This window comes from Muscardinus avellanarius (assembly GCF_963383645.1).
Source record: "Muscardinus avellanarius genome assembly, chromosome: 18".
Lineage (NCBI taxonomy): Eukaryota > Metazoa > Chordata > Mammalia > Rodentia > Gliridae > Muscardinus > Muscardinus avellanarius.
Window position 1 is genome coordinate 40,019,438 of NC_137804.1, and position 23,957 is coordinate 40,043,394.

Genomic DNA, 23,957 nt, shown 5'->3' on the forward strand with positions numbered 1-23,957 from the left:
CCACAACTCCCGAAGTGCCGTGGGCTCGGAGCTTGTGCAACCCGGAAGGCCAGTTGGGACGACGGGGCGGTCTTTTCTCGGAGGCCACCCAATGGTAGCGTGCGGAGGGAGTGACGCATGCGCTAGGTCTTCCAGTAGCGGACGGTGGGGCGCGTTGAACGCATGCGTCCTGTGGAAGCCTAGGAAAGGGGTCTGCTGGCAGGCCGCGTCGGAGACATGGAGCAGGGCTACGGAGGTTAGTGCTGGCCGCTCGGCGCGGGGCGGGAGGGTATCGGGCCAGCGAAGCCTTCGCTGCGCGGGGGCCGCATTTCTGGGCCTTGGGTCAAAGCGCGGTTGCCACAGGCCCGGCCCTGCGGAGAGGCGGCCTGGACGCGCGCGCGCGTCGTTCATTGGTCTTCGATGCAGTCGCTCCCGGGGCACCGAGTGCGGATTGGCCGGCAGGGCCCGAGGGGGCGGGCCGGGGTTCGACGGGCCGACGTTTCGGGGGGGCACGTCGGGAAATCTGGGCCGTTTTTACTCCGATCCCCGCGGGAGCCGGGCCTGGCCTTGGCGACTTCGGCGTTCTCGGCCCGGCCTTTCTCTTCCGAAGACGCCACAAAATGGCGGCGCTGGGGGGCGGAGCCATGGCGCGCGGTCTCGGGGTCCGACCCGGGGCTCGCGTCTGCGGTCCAGGGCGGAGGCCTTAGAGGCTTTCTCGGGTCTCTAGGCCCGCCGGGGCTTCCGCTGAGCACACGTGGCCCTCGCACCGGTCCCGGAAGCCGGCCGGGCTGCGTGGGGTCAGACCTGTCGTCGCCAGCCCCGGGATGCCGGGCGGCGGGACCAGGTGCTGCTCCTGCCAGGGGTCAGCCTAGCTGGGCGCTTGCATGCACCCGGCGCGTGCCATGGGAAACAAGACGGCTGATAGGAGAGGAGTATCTTAGCAAAGCCGGAACCTGCGCTGCTTTGAGCCAGGCTGCAGACTGGCGGTTCCTCCAGGCAGCCCCTTATGGTGGCCTGGAAGAGCCAAGGGGCTGTGTAAAAGGGAGCGCGCCTTTTGCCCGCTGAACTTCAGCGTTTTGCCTGTATTAGGATCGACCTTCTCGAGCTCCACGCTCCCAGTCTCTGGAATGAGAGCCTCCTGGGAGGCCTTTGCTCTGTGCTGAGAGCTAAGTTTGCCCACAGGCAGCAATTGGAATATTCAGGGCGGAGCTTGGTCCGGGTGTAAGAGGAGCTTAGTGGTATGATACTAGATCCCGCCGCTAGAGAAGGCTAGATCTTGAGAGGGGACAAAGTAGCAGGATCCCAGCTCCAGAAACTGCAGAGAAGGGTCCCGAGTTTGAACCGTGCATATGTGCTTGGGTTCCTTCAGGATCTTAGGGGAGGCTCATTCTGGCTTTCCTTTCCTTTTAACGTCTGGCTAGATCTTTCGGTCTTTACTTTCCTTCCTGCCAGATATTTTTGCCAGTAATCCTGTTTTAGGCCCTTAGAGAGTCACCGCCCCTCACAACTTCTATTCGCCCCCAAGCCTTTTGGACTCAAATAGTGTAGCCTCTGGTTTCTTGTGTCTTAAAGTGTTTTGAGATTGAATAGAACAGTGCTTCCTAGGGAAGCAATCAGTGCCCCCAGGTTGGGTTATTTGCTGTTAGAATCCGCTTTTCTGTTGCACTGGTGGGGAAAGCGGATTGAATTAGCAGGATGGAGTAGGGAGGAAAGGGGGCCGCCTGCAGAGTTGGGCAAACCTCAGCTGTGGCAGGACAGTGGATCCCGTCCCCTTCGATTTTGCCGAGTCACACCTAGGTACACAATAGGCATTCAGCTGGTAGTGGGGGTTCTGGTAAGGTAGACAAGGACATATTTTCACTTCAGAGTGAAGTCAGTTGGCAATCATGGACAGCCAGCTCCCTCTGCTGAGCTGTGAGGCATCAAGAGAAGGCAGTTTCTGCCCCTATTCCTGGAGGGCGGGAAGCACAGTCTAATGCCTTAGCCAGGCTGAGGCACTGGGACTTGAAGGCCCAGGGGAGCATTAGAGGGTGCACAAATGGATCCAAGACCCCAAGGGACATAGTTTTCTGTCACCAGATTCCTGTGTTCATTTCCAGTTGCAGAGAACTTGTGGCAGTCTGAGTTGTTGCCTAGCTGTCTGGTGGGTGGGCCATGGGAGTAGAGGACTGTCCTAACGCGGCACAGCGTGTCCTGTGTCATCCTCAGTTGTAGGTCGAGGCATGGTGTTGGGGTGACTGGCCTAGCTCATTTCCAAGCCTGGTTCCCTCCCTTTGTGGGTTTGGCTCCTTGCCTGGTTGACTTTGCTGATGCAGTCTGTCGTGGCGGGGGTGGGGTGGGGGTGGTGGTACATGCTGTGTCTCTGTGGCCATGTACTGATTAAAACTGACAGCCTTCACAGGGATCCCTTTAGGTGCTCCTGAGCACCTCAAAGGCCTCTGTTCCCCACTGTGATATATGGGATCTTAACACCAAGATTGTCTTTTCACAGGCTATGGGGCGTGGAGTGCTGGACCTGCCAACACCCAGGGTAAGTGGGTCCTGCTTCATGGTTTGAGGCATGGGATTCCCCCACCCACTTCCCCCCTTGGCAGAGCCCAAACTGATGCTTGCTGGGGTGAAGAGTAGTAGTCAGGTATCTTTAGCTTTGTGAACTACATAGTCTCTATGATACAAAAACAGCCATAGGTCGTATAAACAAATAGACAAGATTATGCCAGTATTAATTTACGGAAATTCTAATATCTGTAGCCAGATGTAGCACATACCTGTAATCCTAGTACTTGGGAGGCTGAGACAAGAGGATCGCAGGTTTGTGGCCAGTCCTAGCAACTTAGTGAGATGCTCTGCAACTTAGCAAGACCCTAAGAATATTTATTTTCTATCTCAAAATAGAAAATAAAATACGGCTGGGAGTATAGTTCAGAGGTAGAATTCCCCTGAGTTCCATCCCCACTACAAAAAGCCAGACATTGCACAGGTGTGGCCCAGGGCCTTTTGCTGACCTCTGCACTAGAGTCTGGTTCTTGATGTTAAGCTTGTTTGAAAGACCAAAATGCAAGCCAGGCGTGGTGGCGCACACTTGTAATTTCAGCATTCAGGAGGCTGAGACAGGAGGATCTCGGTTCCCAGTCAGCCTCAGCTACTTAGTGAGGTCCTTTGCAACTCTGAGACCCTGTTTCAAAATAAGGAATTAAAAAAAAAATAGGGCTTGGAGGTAGATTGCCCCTGGGTTTCATCCCTCGTACCTCAAAAGAAAAAAGACCAAAATATGCTGTTAATCAGTAAGGGGTTGTTTTCTTTCTGCCAGCTCGTGTTTTAGCTCCTTCGCCTTTTTGGGGGGCTGGGTAGTTCTGTTTGTTTTGGCTTTTGGTATTGGGAATTGAACTCAGAGGTGTTCTACCACCGAGCAATACCTCCAGCCTTTTTATTTTGAAACAGGGTCTTGCTAAGTTACTACACACTGGCCTCAAACCTGAGATCCTCCTGTCTCAGTCTCCCAAGTACGGGACTACAGGTGTGTACCTGTTTAGCTCTCTTGTTTTTTGAGCCTAGGACCTGCAATAGCACCACTGGAGGAAGGGCCATTTTCTCTTCCCATCACCCTATGTCCTAGGAGGAGGCCTCTTGGGCCACTCATGGCACATAATGTCCCCTTGCTTGGTTGAGTTGAGGACATGATTTTTCCATTAATGCCCTGTTGCTGTGGTTGGCATTCCCTGGGCTTGGCTCCTAATGAGACTGACCCGTTATCAGGGATCTGCCTGAGCCAAGCGTGATGGTGCAGGCTTATAGTTCCTGTACTCTGGAGGCTGAGACAGGAGGGTCACAGATTTGTGGCCAGTCTCAGCAACTTAATGAGGCCAGCAGCAACTTAATGAGACTCTGTTTCAAAATGAAAACAAAACAAAACAAAAAAACAGGGCTGGGGTGAAGTTTAGAAGTGGAATGCCCCTGAGTTCAGTCCTCACTACCACCGAAAGTGGAGGGGCTCTGCCTGGGGATCCCCAATCAGGTTGGCCTTTAAATGGGAGTCCCATCAGACTGGCTTCCTGAGGGATGTGCTGCCCTCCTTGCCCTCACGGGGGAAGTTGGTTCGCCTGGGAGAGATGCTTAGTATCACTTAACGCGCCTTCTGTGAGCAGTGAGTCTGCCACAGGGCACTGGAAGGTTCCTGGTGAGCACTTCCATACAGCCCTGGCTCTTCTGGAGTGGGGTGATCCTCCAGGGGAGTTTCAGAAACTTGTTCTGCCGTAAAGTGTGTTTTATTTCCCCCTAAGGTACCTACGGAGGTGGTGTGCCCAGCTGGCAAGGTAAGTCCCTGAGCGTCTGCAGGTGGGCCAGTGGGCCTCTTGGCAGCTGCTCCTGTTGTGTTCATGCTGGGTCAGGCCAGCAGGGAGGTTTGATGTGGGTTTCCTGGATCTGTTCCAGAGCACTCAGCTGATCAGGGCTGTTAGGCTGCATGCAAGGTGGTGTGGGGCCAGCCTTAAGGGGGACCTACGAGGCATTGTCCTGTTATGCGAGTAGCTCTCAGGTCTGTAGGCAGCCTAACACGTCCGACTTGCGGTGGAAAGCCAGTCCTAGGCTCCGGTTCAGAGCCGAGGTCGCCTCTGCTGCCTCTTGGCAGGTCATGTGCACTGCCTCGAGATGCCAGCAGTGCTTGGCCCCGTAACCCTTCCCCTCCTTGGTGGGCACCGGGTGCTCCTGGGGCTGCCAAAGTCCAACTCACCTCCTTTCCCTGACAGGTTATGACAACTATAATTACTATGGCGCCCAGAACACCAGTGTCACTGCAGGAGCCAGCTACGGCTACGGCCCGGCCTCCTGGGAGGCCTCCAAGGCCAGCGACGGTGGCCTGACGGCCGGGGGCCCTGCCATGCACATGGCCCCCTACGGCCCAGAGCCATGCACCGACAACTCAGACTCTCTCATCGCCAAGATCAACCAGCGATTAGACATGATGTCCAAGGAAGGAGGCAGGGGCGGGAGCGGCAGCGGTGGGGAGGGCCTGCAGGACCGAGAGAGGTGATTATGGATCCGAGCCCTTCCCTAGGGGACCCCTGCCTACCTGGCCTCGTGCACATGGGAATGGCACCCACTCTTCCCTTTCTCAAGTTGGGCTCATTTGGGGTGGAGGACAGAGCCTCACATGGCATTTCATTGCTGGTTTCTGAGTAAGGACTTGAGGTGTGGCTGTTGGCAAGGCTGCCTCAGATTCTGCCTGCATCATCCTGCTCTCCTGGCCAGGTCCGAGCCCTCAGCAGGGTGTGGAGGAGGGCATTGGTCTGTTTTGCCTTTGGCGTTTGGGTGCGAGGCAGAGTGGTATGGTTCCTTTTTTTTGAATGGAGAGGTGTTGAGGGTGCGAGGACGGGTGGAGAGCCAGAGGCCTGCTGATCACAGTTTGTGCTTCCTTGCAGCTCCTTCCGCTTTCAGCCCTATGAGACCTACGACTCCAGGCCTTGTTTGCCCGAGCACAATCCCTACCGCCCCAGCTACAGCTATGACTATGACTTTGACATGGGGACCGACCGCAACGGCAGCTTCGGTGGGCAGTACGACTGCCGGGACCCAGCCCGCGAGCGGGGCTCCCTTGATGGCTTCATGAGAGGCCGGGGTCAGGGCCAGGGCCATGGCCGCTTCCAAGACCGCAGCAGCTCTAGCACCTTCATGCGCAGCGACCCCTACGGGCCGCCCTCGGCCTCCTCTGAGCCCCTGTCTAACTCCTGGAATGAGCTGAACTACGTGGGTGGGCGGGGCCTGGGAGGGCCCTCCCCTAGCAGGCCACCTCCTTCCCTCTTCTCTCAATCCATGGCACCAGACTACAGCATGATGGGCCTGCAGGGGGCAGGCAGTTATGACAACACTGTGCCTTACGGATGTGGCCGGTCCCAGACCCGGATCCGGGATTGGGTAAGCGCTCACCAGATGCCGCAGGCCCTTGCCTTCTCTCAGTAGCTTCACTGACGAAACCTGCGTACGACAAGGGCTGTTCACTCTTAAGCATACGGTTCTACTTAGAGTAAATTTGCAGAATTGTGCAGTGGTCACCATGGGGTGTGTGTGTCTGTGTGTGTGTGTTACCTAGGATTGAACCCAGGGGCATTCTACCTCTGAGCTATACCCCAGCCCTATTTTATTTTTATTTTGAAATAGGATCTTGCTGGGTTGATGAGTCTCACAACTTGCTGAGGCTATCCTTGAACCTGTGATCCTCGTATCTCAGTCTCCCAAATTACTGCCCTTCCCCCCCTTTTTCTGAGGTACAAACCAGACATTTTTCTTTTTCTTTTTTTCTTTTTTTTTTTTTTTTTTTTTTTTGTGGTGTGTGTGGTACTAGGCATTCTAGCTCTGAGCTACACCCCCAGCCCTATTTTTTTTTATCTTTTATTTTGAAACAGGGTCTCACTTAGTTACAAAGAGCCTTACTAGTAGCTGAAGCTGTCCTCAAACTGCAGTCCTCCTGTCTCAGCCTCCCAAATGCTAGGAATACAAGCGTGCACCAGCACACCCAGGGCTTTTTTGTTTTGTTTTTAAACAGGGTCTCATTAAGTTGTGGAGGGCCTCACTAAGTTGCTGAGGTTGTGAACCTGCGATCCTCCTGTCTCAGCGTTCCAAGTACTGGGATTACAAGTACAACTTGGCTGACTTTATTTATTTATTTTTTTTTTACTTTTTATATTATTTGCAGTACTGGGAATGGAACCCAGGGGTATTCTACCTCTGAGCTACAACCCCAACCTTATTTATTATTCTATTTTGAGACAGGGTCTATTGAGTTGCAAAGGGCCTCACTAAGTAGGTGAGGTTGTCTGCGAACCACAATCCTCCTGTCTCAGCCTCCCAAATGCTGGGATTATAAGTGCGCCACCACGCCTGGCTTATTTTTTTAATTTTGATACAGGGTTTTACTAAATTGCTGAGGGCCTTGCTAAATGCTGAGGCTAAGTTGGGCGTGGTGGCGCACGCTTGTAATCCCCGCGCTTGGGAGGCTGAGACAGGAGGATCACACAGGTTCGAAGCCAGCCTCAGTTACTGAGTGAGGCTCTCAGCAACTTAGTAAGACCCTGTTTCCAAATAAAACATAAAATAGGTCTGGGAGTATAGCCCAGAGGTAGAAAGCCCCTTGGTTCCACCTCCAGTACCACTAACTAAATAAATAAATCAATGCTGAGGTTGGCTGTGAATCTTTGATCCTTATGTCTCAGCCTCCTGGATACTGGGATTACAGGCATGGGTCGCTATGCCTGCTTTTTCTTTGAATTTGTGTTATAATGGGGTTCTGTTTTATGCTTTTTATTTGGAAACAGGGTCTCTTAAGCCAGCACAGCTGGCTTCGAACCTGCGTTCCCGCCTCCCAAGTGCAGGGATTACAAGCGTGCGCCACCACGCCCGGCTTATAATGTTATATTTATGTGTGCATGTGTATGTGTGTTCTGCTTTTTTTTTTTTCTTTTGTAGTACTGGGGATGGAACCCAGAGGCTTTCTGCCTCTAGGCTATACTCCCAGACCTATTTTATATTTTATTTGGAAACAGAGTCTAAGTTGCTGAGACCCTCACTAAGTAGCTGAGTCTGGCTTCGAACCTGTGAGGTCCTCCTATCTGAGCTTCCAAGTACTGGGATTACAAGTATACAGCACCACGCCTGGCTCCTTCTGCTTTTTGAAAAGACCTTTTCCCAAGATGGGCATGCTAGTAATCCCAGCATTTGGGAGGCTGAGACAGGAGGATCACAGTTCACGGCCAGACTCAGCTACTTAGGCCCTCTGCAACTCAGTGAGACCCTGTTTCAAAAATAAGAATAAAAAATAGGGCTGGAGGTATAGCTTGGAGGTAGAATGCCTATGCGTTCCAGCCCCAGTACCACAAAAATAAAATAGTATGAAAAAACCTTTTTCCCCAGTACAACAAAAAAGATTTTTTCTGCCTTTGTTCTTGGATTTTACAAACTTCCTGTTCTTCATTTCTGTGGGGTATCTTAACAGTCCAGGGAAGAGGTACATGGGATGTGCTTGTGTCTGTAGCCCAGGAGGAGAGGGTTTGAGCGCTTTGGACCAGACAGCATGGGCAGGAAGCGGAAACCATTTCCCACATATGAAGAGCCAGATGCCAAACTGGCCCGGGCTGACAGCGAAGGAGACTTTTCTGAAAACGGTATGTCTTGGGGGCCAGCAAGTGGGGTCGGTGTGAGAGCCCAGCAGCCTGCCCTGGCCGTACCATGAACGCACGGGAGCATGCTGTGGTTGGGACAGAGGCCGCTGTGGCCAGTGAGCTTGGAAAACGACAGAATGGGGCCGTTGGCCCAGGCACTGACACCTGTATCCTTGTATCTGGCAGATGATGGAGCTGGTGACTTCCGGTCAGGAGATGAAGAACTCCGGGGTGTAAGTTCACTTCTGCGTCAGCCCCTTGGCCTGCTGGGGTTTTCCTTTGTCATTGTTCCTCACAGTGGCAGGAGCATCTGTCCCAGGAGACTCCACTCCACTCCTGAGTGGATTTTGCCCTCTACCCCTAGCTGGGTGGCTGAGTTCTCTGGTTACAACAGTCTTGCTCTTCCTGAGAAGCTCCCAGCCCTCTGCCTGATCACTCGGTGTTCTCACGGTGTTGGGCCTGGCTGCCAGCTGCGTGCTTGGTACGGCATTCCCATGTCTGTCCACTTCCTCTAGTCCTCCACGTCAGTCACAGAAGAGTGGCTAGTTCTTAGCCAGGACCGCACTGTGGGAAGGCTTCTTCCAGATACTTGTGATAGTCAGACAGCTTGGGGTGATCCAAAAAACAGTGACTTGTTAGCCTGTCTGGGCACCCACCACCAGCTCCCCATATAGCTGGGTGGGTGTGTGTGTGTGTGTGTGTGTGTGTGTGTGTGTGTGTGTGTGTGTGATTCATAACTTAGATTTATTTTTCTTTTTCATGGTGCTGGGATTGCACTTAGGGGCATTCTATCTTTGAATTACACATACCCCTAGACCTTTTTTATTTTGAAACAAGGTCTAGGTTGCTAAGTCTGGCTTTGAACCTGAGATCCTCCTGTCTTAGCCTCCCAAGTATTGGAGTTACAGGTGTGTGTCACCACGCCCAGCTCATACCTCAGATCAGGAGTCTGGGAGTCTGCACATCTACAGATTGCTAGTAGAATCTTGGGCTCCCGGCCTAAAGCACTGGTTCTATTCAGTTGTGCAGTTAGAGAGTGCTTATCTATACCTGTTGCTAGAGTACCAAGTAAATAAAACAGAAATTTGGTAAAAGGCAGGCATGGTGGCGCACGCTTGTATTCCCAGTACGTTAGAGGCTGAGACAGGAGTGTCACAGGTTTTAAGGACAGTCTCAGCAAGTAGTGAGACTCTCAGACCTAGTGAGAACCAGATGCAAAACAAAGTGAGATAGATCTGGGGTATAACTTGGAGGGAGAACACTCCTGAGTTCAATCCCCAGTACCACACACACACACAAGTAACTTGGTAAAGCCTATTTACTTATTTTTGTGGCATTGGAGATGGAACCCCCAGGCTTTTTACCTCCAGGCTTGAGAGCCTCACTAAGTAGCCGAGGCTGGCTTCGAAACTGCCATTCTCCTGTCTCAGCCTCCCAAGTACTTAAATAGGCTGGTAAAGCCGGGCATGGTGGCGCACGCTTGTAATCCCCGCGCTTGGGAGGCGGAGACAGGAGGATCACGCAGGTTCGAAGCCAGCCGTGCTGGCTTAAGAGACCCTGTTTCCAAAAATAAAATAGGTCTAGGAGTGTAGCCCAGAGGTAGAAGGGCTTCCAGGAACCCCAGTACCACCAAAATAAATAATTAATAAATAAATAAATAAATAAATAAATAGGCTGGTAAAGCCTATTTAAATTAAAACTGTGAGCCGAGCATGGTGGTGCACACTTGTAATTCCAGTATTTGGGAGGCTGAGACAGGAAGATCGGGTTCATGGCCAGCCCCAGCTACTTTATGAGGCCCTCTACAACTTAGTGAGACCCTGTTTCAAAATAAAGAATAAAAAAATTGGGCTTGGGGTGTAGCTCGGAGGTAGAATGCCCCTGAGTTGAGTCCCAACACTACACACACACAAAAAGTTAAGAACAGTGGAATTGGTCAGGCACGTAGCCCACACCTATAACAGCTACCTTGAACACTGAGGCAGGAGTATCACAACCTCGAGGCCATCCCTGTCTCAGTAAAAACTAAAGAGGCAGAGGATAGAGCTCAGTGGTAGTGTGCCCCTGAGTTAAGTTCCCAGAACTGCAGGAAGAAAATCAGAGGATGCTGGAATTAGCATCCAGTAGGCAGGCTCCTGATGTTCTGGGGTACAGAATCCTGCAGGTGTATATTTGCCATGGGGCAAGTTCTCTAGCTTTAGAAAGACCGGAAAGAGAGTCATTGACTTAATGACAAGAAAATCATCGTCATGGTGTCTCTGAAGGCAACCAGGAGTTGACTTCAGAGGCCCTGGGGCTTTTGCTGACACCAGGCTGCTCATATCCTGGGCCTAGGCTGAGACCACTTACCAGGTGGTGGGGGAGGGGCTGGGCCGTTTGGAGAATTCTGGAAGTGTCCCCTCACCTCACCGTTGCACTTTATGTGTCCCTTTTCAGGAGGACGAGTTCTGCGACTCCGGGAGGCAGAGAGGTAGGCGTCACCCAGGGTCTCTTGCAGCTTTCCTGTGTGCCCATTTCCCAGCCAGTGTGGGCCAGAGGCCCAGGGTTCAGGGCAGAGGAGGGCTGTGGCTCTGGGTGGGCCAGGCCGTGGTGATCACCCTGAGGCTCTGCTCTGAAATGTCTGCACCAGCGTTTACTAGAAGTGAGCAGTTTGCCGTACTTGATGGGGTGGGAGGTATCTCTGGTTGTCAGTGACATTCGTGGTGGTAAGGAAGAAGAGCAGAGAGGCCCCCATTCTAGGCCATCTTTGCTGTCCCCCTCCAGTCAGTGCAGGTCCCTGAACTGTTTTCCTGGGCTTGTGTCCAGTTCCCTCGGCTGCCAGCCAGCCTCTGCAGTGTTGGGAGAAATAGAGGGGCGGTCCTTAGGTGCACCTGGGCCCAGATCTCAAGAGGTAGCCACTGCTCAGGGCTTGTCGGCTCTGGCGCAGGGTACCCCAGAGCCCAACGCCAGCACCAAGAGCAGAAGGAGCCCACTCCGCTCAGAGGGACTGGAGACCAAGCCTGAGCTGTTGTGCCTTGTGCTCTCCTAGAAACCACTCGCTTCTCTCCCTGTTCCGCCCATGGCTGGTCACCCCAGGGTTCACAGGCCGGCCCTGTGGCCGTCAGTGGCAAAGGCCCTTGGCTCCACCCTTGGGTTCCAGGCTTAGTCTGCCCTGCACTCTTGAAGCAACCGCGTTCGTAGTGCAGGACCACACCAGGCGTCCAGCAGCTCACGCCGCGGGTCATTGCTAAAGCAAAGGTGACGTGTTTGTTGCGCACAGGTCCTGCTACCTACCCGGATGACTTTGCTCTTAAACAGCAGTCATAGTTTCAGGCAGTGGCCTCTTGCCAAAAGTCCCACACGCCCTTTTGAGAGGCTTCTGAGCAGCGCACGCCGGTCGCCATCTTCGTGGGACAGTCTCGGGACTGGCTTCAGGGGTAGGGGTCACAGTTCAGATGCTTCTCCAACCTTTTTCCAGCATCGGCCCTGTGCCTGAGCCTCGGGACTTGCCTAGCCTCAGGCTGGGACACTGGCTGCAGGGGTCTCCAGCGAGTTTCTGCGCTGGCCCCAGGGGATGGACAGGAGGACCAATGGGTCTCTCCCATTTTTGTTTCTAGGACCGCTTCAAATGCAGCCCAGGGGAAGCCCTAGGCTGGCGGTTTTTGTGAGTGGAAGATAGAGATCGGGCCAGCAAGGACTGTCAGACCTGCTGAGGCCCTAGCTCAGACGAGGCCGACGGGACAGTCATCACAGCCCACCCAGAGGTGGGACAGAGGGCAGTAGAGAGGCCTGCTTTACCTCCCAAGGCCTTCCAGCTGCTACCCCTCCCTGAGGGGGCCTCTCCCTAAGCGACAGCGGGAGAAGACCAGTGCTATAGCACCTGACTGACGGAGGGCCAGGCAGAGCAGGCGGGCCACTCGAGTGAGGTGGCTTTGGGCTCTCATCGAAGCCCTTGTCCATTGGAAGGCTTTGCCAACCTCTCGGTGCCTCGCCGTAGAGGCAGAAGTCAGGCCTGGGTGTGGCAGCCACCTGCAGCCCTGACAGGTGCTGGAGCTTGGCTACTCAAGGCTCCTCAGAGCATCTCCATGGGACTTCTCTTATAGGAGAGAAGGATGAGGAGGACGAGGAAGTGAAGAAGAGACGGGAAAAGCAGAGGAGGAGAGACAGGATGCGGGACCGGGCCGCTGACAGGTGAGGAGGGGCACAGAAGCCTCACTGCAGGGGCTGCCCAGGGTCTCCTGAGATTACCAGTCCTCCCTCCATACTTTAAGGGAGTCTTGTATGATCTGACTTCGGGTGCAAGGAAATTGTAGCCAAGTCAGTGGGAGACAAAACGTGGAAACACCTGAGAGTACAAAATTCAGGTGCAGTTAGGCTCTGCTCTAGAGAGGTGGGCTCTGACTGCCTGCCTTCTCTGCCTTGCCAGTGGAGATGTGTGACCCAGACATGCCCAACAGGGGGCTCCCTTGCTCTCCGGCAGGACCAGTGGATGTCCTGTCCCCTGGCCTGGTGTTCCAGGCTCCTGGAAAGTGACCTTCATTCAGCAGAGCTGGCACAAAAGTGCTTTGGTGTTGGTGTGTGTGTGTTGCTGGGGATTGAACCCAGAGGCATTCTACCTCCGAGCTACACCACTATTTTTATTTATTTGGAAATAGGGTCTCCCTAGGATGCTGGGGCTGGTTCAAGCCTGTGATCCTCTTGTCTCAGCTTTCTAAGTACTGGTATTACAGGCATATACCACTCTACCTGGCTGAGATGACTCTTTCTTCAAGGAATCCTTAGACTCTGCCCAAGTGACCAAAGAGCTAAAAGGGATTCAGAGACATCGTCACAGGGGGATAAAGGTGCAGAGGGAAATGCAAGCCCCTGCATCTCTTGGGCATCCCTATTCATTCAACCTGTGACATTCTCCTCTTCACTTTGTTGGGGTTAGCTGTAAAAGCAAAGGTGCCTAGTAGTGATAGATCAGAGCTGGGTGTGGGGAGGGCAGAGGTCTGAGTGGCAGAGTAGAAATCCCGAAAGCCTCTCAGGCAGAAGCCTCTCTTAGGGGGCCACAGGCTGATGTGTCCTGGCCACATAGCTTGATTATATTTGGGGGACTTTGGAAGCACATGGCACACAAGCCCCACCTCTTATCTGTAGACCTGGAAATGCTGTTTCTTTATATGGAATCCCAAGAGAAAGCTAGTTTTAGGTTACTTGTGAGGTTTGAATTGTATGTGGCCTTCGGGTTTTTTTTTTTTTTTATTTTTATACTACTAGTACCGAACCCAGGGACATTTCCCACAGAACTATATCTCTACGTTGTTTTTTTTTTATTTTGTTTTGAGACAGGATCTATCTGGGTTGCCCAGGCTGGCCTCGAACCTGCGATATTCCTGTCTCAGTCTCACAGGTTTCTGGGATTATAGGTGTGTGCCACCATGCCTGGGTAGCAATTTTTCCTTCACATGAGGTTGTTGTATGTCATCCCACTGGTTGCAGAGAAGCTATGGCGTTAAATCTGGGGCTCCAACTGGAGCCCAGGAAGTCCACATTTCTTTTCTTTTTTTTTTGTGGCACTGGGGATGGAACCTGGCAGCTTTTCTACCTCCGGGCTATACTCCCAGACCTATTTTTTAAACTTTATTTGGAAACAGGGTCTCACTAAGGGTCTCACTGAGGCTGGCCATGAACCTCCTGTCCCAGCCTCCCACACCCGGCTAGATGGTAACTTTTTTTTTTTTTTTTTTTTTTTTTGTGGTACTGGGGATGGAACTCAGAGGCATTCTACTATGATCTACTTACTGAGAGCCTCACTAAGTAGCTGAGGCTGGCTTCGAACCTGTGCGATCCTCCTGTCTCAGCCTCCCAAGTGCTGAAATTACAAGTGTGCGCCACCACGCCTGGCTGAAGTCCACATTTCAAAAAGTTGCCATCTAGCCAGGCGTGGTGGCGCACGCTTGTAATCCCAGCACTTGGGAGGCTGAGACAGGAGGATCGCGGTTCGCGGACAGCCTCAGCTACTTTAGTGAGGCCCTTTGCAACTGAGACCCTGTTTCAAAATAAAGAATAAAAAATGGGGCTAGGGGTGTAACTCGGAGGTAGAATGCCTCTGGGTTCCATCCCCAGTTCCGGGAGAAAAAAAAAAAAAAAAAGTTGGCATCTAGCCAAGTGTTATATACCTACCCTGTGATCTCAGTACTTGGGAGGCTGGGACAGGAGGTTCATGGCCAGCCTCAGCAACTTAGACCATTTCCAAATTAAAAATACAGTAGGGCAGCCGGGTGTGATGCGCACACTTGTAATCCCAGCACTTGGGAGGCTAAGACAGGAGGTTCACACAGGTTTGAAGCCAGCGTTGGCTATTTAGGCTCCAGTAACTTGTGAGACCCTGTTTCCAAATAAAGTATAAAATAGGTCTGGGAGTATAGCCCGGAGGTAGAAAGCCCCAGTAAAACACACACACACACACACACACACACACACACACACACACACAGTACAGTAGGGCTGGGAGTGTAGCCCAGAGGTAGAAGGTCCCTGGATCTCATCTCCATTCCCACACACACAAGTCACCACCTCAGAGCACTACCTCACAGACCTGGAGGCAGAGAGTGGTCTGCCAAGGAGTTGCTCTGGAGCTTGCTGCGGTGACTGCACAGCTGTGTCCTGTTCTCAGGTGGGGAGTTGGGGTAACCACTGCTCTGCCTCCCTGCCAGAGTCCTGGCTCAGCAATCACACTTTATTTTCCATCTCAGCTGTACTCAGAGGTGAGCGGGCGAGCCTGCCTCACCCCTCTTTCCATTTCCCTTCCCCAGGATTCAGTTTGCCTGCTCTGTGTGCAAGTTTCGTAGCTTTGAAGATGAAGAAATCCAGAAGCATCTGCAAAGCAAATTTCACAAAGAGACACTGCGATTTATAAGTACCAAGCTGCCAGACAAAACAGTGGAGTTCCTCCAGGTAAAGGTCATTCGGCAGGCAGCAGGTCCCTTGCAGGGAAGGGTGGGAAACAGGAGGCCTAGAGGTAGTCGATTTCTTCTCCCAGATTCACACAGTTGTACAGGTCCCTGCATAGAGCTATCTCAGTGAATTCCCACCCTCTAGGCAGTGGAGAAGTATTGCCCTCCCCATCTCATTTGGTGCCGTCTCCCACCCCTCTAGGAATACATTGTGAACAGGAACAAGAAGATTGAGAAGCGGCGTCAGGAACTGATGGAGAAGGAAAGCACGAAACCCAAGCCAGATCCTTTCAAAGGTGAGTTGTGATCCCAGGAGTTGCTTACTCAGAATGATCTTAAGGCACAGAATGTGGCCTCAGCACTCAGTGCAACTGGGCGAGGGTGCAGCTTGAGTAGAACTCACCTGGGCACACTGCAGACCCTGGGCTCCATCCTGCCCAGGGCTGCTGAGAATATGAAGTTCAGGTTTATGGGCACGTGGTGATGGAAAGAGCCGAATGTGGCCTCATGAGCTCACCTCTACGGGCACACTGCAAGGTGTGAAGGAAGCTGATGGATTGGAAGGCTGTGAAAAGCTGACATGCAGAATCCCCAGGCTCAGCAGGACATGGTGATGTGTGTCTCTAAGCCCAGTTCTTGGATGCTAGCAGGAGGATCTCAAGGTTAAGGACAGCCTCAGCAGTGTCGGGAGACTCAGCAACCTGGCGAGACTTTGTTTCAAAATATAATACTTCGGGTATAGCTTGGAGGTAGAATCACCCTGGGGTTCAGTCTCCAGTATCACCATCACCGCTCCCCCTTGCAGATTTCTGGGTGTAACCAGGCTACTCTGATGCCACATTCCTGCAGGGGGCTGTAGTGCTCGTGTCCAGTTCTGCCCTAAGCTGAATCTTCCCAGGATATTGCAAGGAGAGAAGGGGCTTGGTAGGGAAGACCAAACCTTTCTTTGTCCATCATAGGAATTGGCCAGGAGCACTTCTTCAAAAAGATCGAGGCAGCACACTGCTTGGCCTGTGACATGCTGATTCCTGCCCAGCACCAGCTCCTGCAGCGGCATCTGCACTCTGTGGACCACAACCACAACCGCAGGGTGAGTCTCCGGTCAGGGGCGTCCGGGGTGGGCATTGCTGGGGTAGCAGCTGGCACCGAGTCTGCTGCCTCTTTACCAGGAGTGCTCACAGCCATAGGGCTCTTGCTTGCTGTGTTTCAAGCTTGTCATTCCCTCAATTGTAAGAGTCACTCTGGTTTCTATAAGAAGGTGAGCCTGGTGCAGTAGTCAGCATCTGTGGTTTGGCTTCATAGGAGATGGAGGCAGGAGGATCCTTGATCCTAGGAGTTCGAGGCCGGCTTGGGCAACATAGTTAGACCCCCATCTTCCCCACCACCACCACCACCACCAATGTAAGAGAATGTCTCGCTTAGAATTTATCAAATTACACCGTGTGGCAGTGCACATCTACAATCTCGGTACTCGAGAGGCCAAGACAGGACGATCAGAGGTTCTAGGGCTAGCCTCAGCTACTTATTGAGATCCTTAGCAGTGTTGCAAGACTCTGTTTCAAATAAAAAATAGTTTGTAATCCCAGCATTCAGAAGGCTGAGTCAGGAGGATTATGGTTCCCAGCCAGCCCCAGCTACTTAGTGAGGTCCTTTCCAACTCAGTGAGATCCTGTTTCAAAATAAAGAAAAAAAAATAGGGCTGGGGGTTTAGCTCAGAGGTAGAATGCGCCTGAGTTCCATCCCCAGTACTGCAAAAAAAAAAAAAATAATTAAAAAAATAATAATAATAGTAGTAATACTAAAATAAAAAGGGCTGGGGTGTAGCTGAGAGGTAGACTGCTCCTGGGTTCAGTCCCCAGTACTTAAAAAAAAAGGATTTATCAATGGTTAAAATTCTCCTGATTTTAGACATTCTCTGTAAACCACCAAATAAATTCCCCAGTACTTATAAAAATTGTCCACATCTAGAAGCTTGCAATGGAGGGCAATTCAGAGCCTGGGATACTTTCATTTCGGGACAGGTAGGTCTATTACTGTATGATGGAGTCTGAGGCTAAATGTAAACCCAGGGGTCAGCAAAGTTATTTTTGTAAAAAGTGAGGTCATGTTTGGCATGGTAGCACACACCTGTAATCCCATAAGAGGCTGAGACAAAAGGATCTCAGGTTCACAGCCAGCCTCAGCAACTTGTGGGGCCCTCTGAAGCTTAGTGAGACCCTGTTTCCAAATAAAAATAAAATGGAGCTGGAGGTGTAGCTCAGTGGTAGAATACCCATGAGTTCAATCCCTGTATCACCAAAATAGTTAACTGGGGTTAGTGACTATACTTGGAGGCTGAGATGAGATGATCTCAAGTTCAAGGACAACCTCAGCAACTTAGCCAGACTCAGCAACCTAGGAGATTGTTTTAGAACCGGGTGTGGTGGCGCACGCCTGTAATCTCAGCATTTGGGAGGCTGAGACAGGAGGATCATGGTTGGCAGACAGCCTCAGCTACTTAGGCCCTTTGCAGCTCAGTGAGATCCTGTTTCAAAATAAAGAATAAAAAATAGGACAGGGGGTGTAGCTCAGAGGTCAAATGTCCCTGGGTTCCATCCCCAAACCTGGGGGGGAAAAAAAAGAACCCAAAATAGGCTAAGGATGTAGTTTGATGGTAGAAGGTCTCGGGGTTCAATCCCCATTACCCCACACACACACAAATAAAAAAATTGGAGGGAGGTACGGAGTTACTGAATAGATGTAGAGTTGATTATGATTCCATAAACCATACAGTATAACAGCTATGTATACAGCATTTACACTGGAGCTGGTATTGCAAGTTATGTACAGTAAAGGGAGGTGTGTGTAGGTTCCATGCAATACTACATTTTATTTTTAATTTATATATCTTTAGGGTACTGGCTGCTCCTGCCTTTAAAATTATCAAAATTTAGCTTGGCGTGGTGGGACACACCTGTAATTCCAGTATTAGGAAGGCTGAGACAGGAGGATCGTAGGTTTGAAGCCAGCCTCAGAAACGTAGGCTCTCAGCAACTCAGACTCTGTTTCCAAATAAAAAATAAGATAGGGCTGGGAGCATATCTTGGAGATAGAAGGGCCCTGGGATCAATCTTCAGTACCACACACACAAAAAAAAGAAAAAAAAAAAAAAACTTTTCACTTGGTTTTCAACATCTTCATTTCAAAGGCTCTCTGCCCTTTTTTTTTTTTTTTTTTTTTTTTTTTTCATTCTTAGAACCTGGCATTTTTGTTTTTGTTACTGGGAATTGAACTCCTCCGGGCATTCTACTTCTATATCCACATCCCTTTTTATTTTTATTTTTTATTTATTTTTTGGTGGTACTGGGGTTCCTGGAAGCCCTTCTACCTCCGGGCTACACTCCCAGACCTATTTTTACATTTTTATATTTGGAAACAGGGTCTCCTAAGCCAGCGCCCGCGGCTGGCTTCGAACCTGCGCGATCCTCCTGTCTCCGCCTCCCAAGCGCGGGGATTACAAGCATGTGCCACCGCGCCCGGCGTATATATTTTTTATTTTAAATCAGTGTCTCACTAAGTTGCCTAGGCTGGCCTCAAACCACTGATCACCCTGTCTCACTCTCCTAAGTTACTGGGTGACAGCTGTGTACTGCCAGGCCTGGCTAGGGCCTACCATTTTGAGATTTGCCTCAATGAGTTATGGTAGTTGTCTCTCAGGACAGCTCCAGGTAATCTGGCAGGTTTGTTCTTTTGCTCCTCTGTGCCTCTTTTTTTTTTTTTTTTTTTTGGCGGTATTGGAATGAAACCCAGGGGCTTTCTACCCCCGGGCTACACTCCCAGATCTATTGTATATTTTATTTGGAAACAGGGTCTCACTAAGTTGCTGAGAGCCTCACTAAGTAGCTGAGGCTGGCTTCAAACCTGCACAGTCCTCATGTCTCAGCCTCCCAAGTGCTGGGATTACAGTCACCACGCCCAGCTCCTCTGTGCCATTTTTAAAACCTCACATTTGCCGGGCGTGGTGGCACGGAACTTGTAATCCCCACGCTTGGGAGGCGGAGACAGGAGGATCACACAGGTCCGAAGCCAGCCTCAGCTACTTAGTGAGGCTTTCAGCAACTTAGTGAGACCCTGTTTCAAAATATAAAAAAATATAAAATAGGGCTGGGAGTATAGCCCGGAGGTAGAAAAGCCCCTAGGTTCCACCCCCAGTACCACACACACACAAAAAAAGACCCTGTTTCCAAATTAAAAAATATATATATATAAATATATATAAATATGTCTGAGAGTGTAGCCTGGTAGAAGGGTTTCCAGGAACCCCAGTACCACCAAAAAAAAAAAAAAAAAAAGCCGGGCGTGGTGGCGCACGCTTGTCATCCCCGCGCTTGGGAGGCGGAGACAGGAGGATCGCGCAGGTTCGAAGCCAGCCACGCACGTCGGCTTAGGAGACCCTGTTTCCAAATAACAGTGTAAAAATAGGTCTGGGAGTGTAGCCCGGAGGTGGAAGGGCTTCCAGGAACCCCAGTACCACCAAAGATAAACAGCTCACATTTGGTTCCCTTGCAGTTGGCTGCTGAACAGTTCAAGAAGACAAGTCTCCATGTGGCTAAGAGTGTTTTGAACAACAGACATATAGTGAAGATGCTGGAAAAATACCTCAAGGTTTGTGTTTGGGAATTTGGCCGACAAGGAAAGCCTTGGAATGCAGGATCAGTATGGAACCGCAGTATTTTAGTTTTCTGTAGAATTGAGGGATTTTGGAATGCATTAGGCCAGTGTGATAACTAGAGATTTTCTGGGAGACTGAGGCAAGAGTGTTGCTGTTTCCAGGCTATTCTCAGCAGCTTAGTGAGATCCTCAGGGACTTAGCAAGACTCTGTTTTATAAATAAAAAGGGCTGGGGAAGCTGGGCGTGGTGGTGCAGGCTTGTAATCCAAGCATTCAGGAGGCCGAGACAAGAGGATTGTGGTTCACAGATAGCCTCAGCTACTTAGTGAGGCCCTTTGCCAACTTAGCGAGACCCTGTTTCAAAGTAAAGAATAAAAAATGAGGCTGGGAACCGGGCGTGGTGGTGCACGCTTGTAATCCCAGCCTTTGGGAAGCTGAGACTGGAGGATTGTGGTTCACAGACAGCCTCAGCTACTTAGTGAGGTCCTCCACAACTTAGTGAGACCCTGTTTCAAAATAAGAATAAAAAAATAGGGCAGGGGGTGTAGCTTGGAGGTTGAATACCTCTGGGTTCCATTCCCAGACCCACACAAAAGGCTGGGGATGTAGCTCGGAGGTAGAATGCCCCTCCCTAGGTTCCATCCCTTGTATGGCAAGAGAGAGAGAGTGAGAGTGTGTGTGTGTGTGTGTGTGTGTGTGTGTGTGTGTGTGTGTGTGTAAATAGTGTTGAGGGTGTAGCTGAGTGGTAGACTGCCCTGGATTCAATCTTCAGTACCAAAAAAAAAGCCAGGTGCAGTGGTACACACCTGTAATCCAAGTACTTAGAAGGCTAAGTTAGGAGGATCACAGGTTTACTGGTCACCCTCAGCAACTAAGCAAGTCCCTTTTTCAAAATACAAAATAAAAAGGGTTGAGGCGTAACTCAGAATTCCCCTGTGTTCAGTCCACAGCAACCCCCCCCCAAGTAAATAAAAGCAATAGTTGTGGCAAAACCTTCTGAACGCCTTTCGCATAGGGCCTAGGATTACGCCTCGGGTGGGTAGCCTAAGTGTCTCTGGCTCCTGGTGACCCGCGGCTTCTTCACGTTCCTTGCTCCAACTTACCTGTGCTTTCTTTCTGTCCAGGGTGAAGACCCTTTTGCCGATGAAAATGTTGATCCTGAAATAGAGGGGAATGAGGAGAAGGAAGAGACCCCAGAGGAGGTGGCCGCTGAGGTGTTAGCGGAGGTGATAACGGCCGCCGTGAGTGCTGTGGACGGGGATGGAGCACCAGCCGCAGATAGCAGTGGGGTACCGGGGGAGGGGCCCGTGGAGGCCACTGGCGACTCCCACATCCAAGAGCCCCTGGAAGAGCAGATCTCCCACGGAACGGCCGCCGAGAAGGGGAGCTGTGAAGCTGAGCCTGGAAGCGAGGTTCCGTTGCTGGCCGTAGAGGTGGAAAATGCCCAGACAGCTGCTGCTCCTTCTCCAGCTGCTGTGGAGGCCAGCACGGGACAGAGTGACGCAGAGCCCAAAGATGACATTCGTGCAGAATAACCTCTCCTTCCCTGTTTCAAGGGATGTCACATGCTGCGTAGTTCTCTCCCCCTTGGTGTGTAAGCAGTACTAGGGTGTGTTACTGGAACATGCTGTTAACCAATTTTGGTGAAGATTCGGCCATTTCCCTTTGAGGGGTGTAACCCAGGGCCTGTCCTAGTCATGCGGTTCCTCCCTCAGTTTGAAGGCTGCAGAAATACATTCCACCAAGTGGCTGTGACACTTCTCTTTTTACATAGCAGTTGGATTAATAAAATTTGGGTAACTAGATCTTGATACTTTGCTTATTAAATGCAGCCACTGGCTGAATGCTTCGTTTTTGTCTTTCCTTTTGGGTGGGAGCCATTGAATGTTAGAATAGATTGTGCTTCAAAATAGGTTTTAACTTTCAAGCATTTGCTTTGGTTTCAGTTGTGTGTGCTTATAACTCCTGAGTTATACCCCCAGCCCAATTTTTTCTCCTATTTGGAAATGGTCTCACTAAGTTGTCGAAGCTGGCTTTGAACCTGCGATCCTCCTTTCTGAGCCTCCCAAGTACTGGGATTACAAGCATGCACCACACCTGGCTCCCTATTTTATTTTTATCGAAACAGGGTCTCCCTAGCTTGGTGAGTCTCACTGCTTGCTGAGGCATTCCTCAAATGTGTGATCCTCCTGTCTCAGCCTCCCAAGTACTGGGGTTGCAGATATGTGCCACCGGGCCTGGCTTGGTTTCTGTTTTTAACTTCTGACTTGTGTGTACCTGGCTGGTGTGTGACCCTCACTAAATGTGCTGCATATTGCTAGCGTGTGGTGGGGTCACGCCATGTCAGTGAACCCTCCAGAAGTCTGACAAGTCTGCCTGCACCATGGAGCGCGGCCCCTGAGCTCACCGGTGAGGGTGCTGCCGTGGTGGGGTGTGGCCCTCAACAAACTGTAAAGTCAGCTGTGTGTTCCACCTCTGCACTGCTGCGAGGCTTTCTATGTGTATCTGTGTGATAGGGATTGAACCCAGAGGTGTAATACCTCAGAGCTACACATCCAATACTTTTTTTATTTTTTGGTGGTGCTGGGGGTGGAACCCAGAGGCTTTCTACCTCCGGGCTATACTCCCAGCCCTATTTTATATTTTATTTGGAAACAGGGTCTCACTGAGTTGCTGAGAGCCTCACCAAGTAGCTGAGGCTGGCTTCGAACCTGCGCGATCCTCCTGTCTCAGCCTCCCAAGCACGGGGATTACAAGCGTGCGCCACCATGCCTGGCTTAGCCCTCAATTTAACAAGACCCTGTTTCAAACTTAGAAAAATGGGGCTGGGTGTTCTGGCCCATACTTATAATCTCAGCATTTGGGAGGCTAAGACATGATCACAGGTTCAAGGAGCACCTCAGCAACCCTCTCAGAATAAAATAGGAAGCCAGGCGTGGTGGCCTGCGCTTGAAATCTCAGCATTCCGGAGGCTGAGAGGGAGGGAGGGTCAAGGTTCCCAGGCAGCCTCAGCTACTTAGTGAGGCCCTGTGCAACTCAGTGAGACCCTGTTTCAAAATAAAGAATAAAAAATTGGGCTGGGGGTGTAGCTTGGAGGTAGAATGCTTCTCGGTTCCATCCCTAGTACTGCAAATAAATAAATAAATAAATAAATAAATAAATAAATAAATAAATAAATGGGCTGGCTGGCAGAATAGCTCAGAGGTAGAATGCCCCTGGGTTCAATCTCAGTTCCACAAAAAGTAAATAAATAGAAAAAAGGGCTTCTAGTTTCTATATATTCAACAAGTAGTGTTTTGACCAGGGTACATATACATTAGGTCTGTTTGCAGAACAGCTAATCTTATATACCTAAGTGTCCTGGTATAAATGAAATTTTTAGCTGGTAGAGCTTTCAGTGTAAGATCAATGTGAAACCAGACCAAGTGTTTCTCTGCACATTGTGTGTATGGGTAGGGAGGGTCATATGCATTCTAAGCATATACTCTAGAATTGACTCACACCCCCTGCCAGGCCGTGTGTGTGTGTGTGTGTGTGTGTGTGTGTGTGTGTGTGTCTACCTCTGGGATATACACCACCAAACCTATTTTATTTTGTAGTTTTTTTTGTTGTTTCTTTGCGGTACTGGGGATGGAACCCAGGGGCATTTGCCCTCTGGGCTACACCCCCAGCCCTATTTTATTCTTTATTTTGAAACAGGGTCTAAGTTGCAGAGGGCCTCAATAAGTAGCTGAGGCTGTCCTTGAACCTCGATCTTCGGGTCTCAGCCTCCCAAATGTTGGGATTACAATCATGTGCATGTGCCACCACACAGCACTAATTTTTTAGTTTTGAGAGTCTCACCAAGCGCGGGGCGTGGTGGCGCACAGTTGTAATCCCCGCGCTTGGGAGGTGGAGACAGGATGATCGCGCAGCCAGCCGCGCTGGCTTAAGAGACCATTTCCAAATAAAAATATAAAAAAATTGGTCTGGGAGTGTAGCCCGGAGGTAGAAGGGCTTCCAGGAACCCCAGTACCACAAAAAAAGAAAAGAAAAAGTCTCACCAAGTTACTGAGGATGGTTTAGAACCAAGATCCTCCCGTTTCAGCCTCCCAAGTACTGAGATTATCAGCATGTGCCCCACACCTGGGTAGTAATAAGACCATTTTATTAATAAGACCATTTTTATTTAAAAATATTAAAATATTTTTATTCAACCAGATAATTCCTCAGTTTGAGCTACAAATGAGGAATTTGGCTTAGGCAATATGGAAAACAA

General features: G+C 50.8%; 1 protein-coding gene across 1 annotated transcript; it reads left to right on the forward strand.

Moving 5' to 3' along the window:
* Nucleotides 1-216: 216 nt before the first annotated feature.
* Nucleotides 217-21,234, forward strand: AKAP8 (A-kinase anchoring protein 8; the record flags this gene model as incomplete). The annotated part of the gene is made up of 14 exons (XM_080715703.1): nucleotides 217-235; nucleotides 2,471-2,509; nucleotides 4,260-4,292; nucleotides 4,725-5,004; nucleotides 5,397-5,889; nucleotides 8,003-8,132; nucleotides 8,316-8,362; nucleotides 10,566-10,599; nucleotides 12,212-12,299; nucleotides 14,909-15,050; nucleotides 15,252-15,345; nucleotides 16,009-16,139; nucleotides 19,598-19,693; nucleotides 20,824-21,234. The coding sequence occupies 14 exons, from the start codon at nucleotides 217-219 to the stop codon at nucleotides 21,232-21,234; spliced, it is 2,037 nt and encodes a 678-aa protein (XP_080571829.1).
* Nucleotides 21,235-23,957: the final 2,723 nt, after the last annotated feature.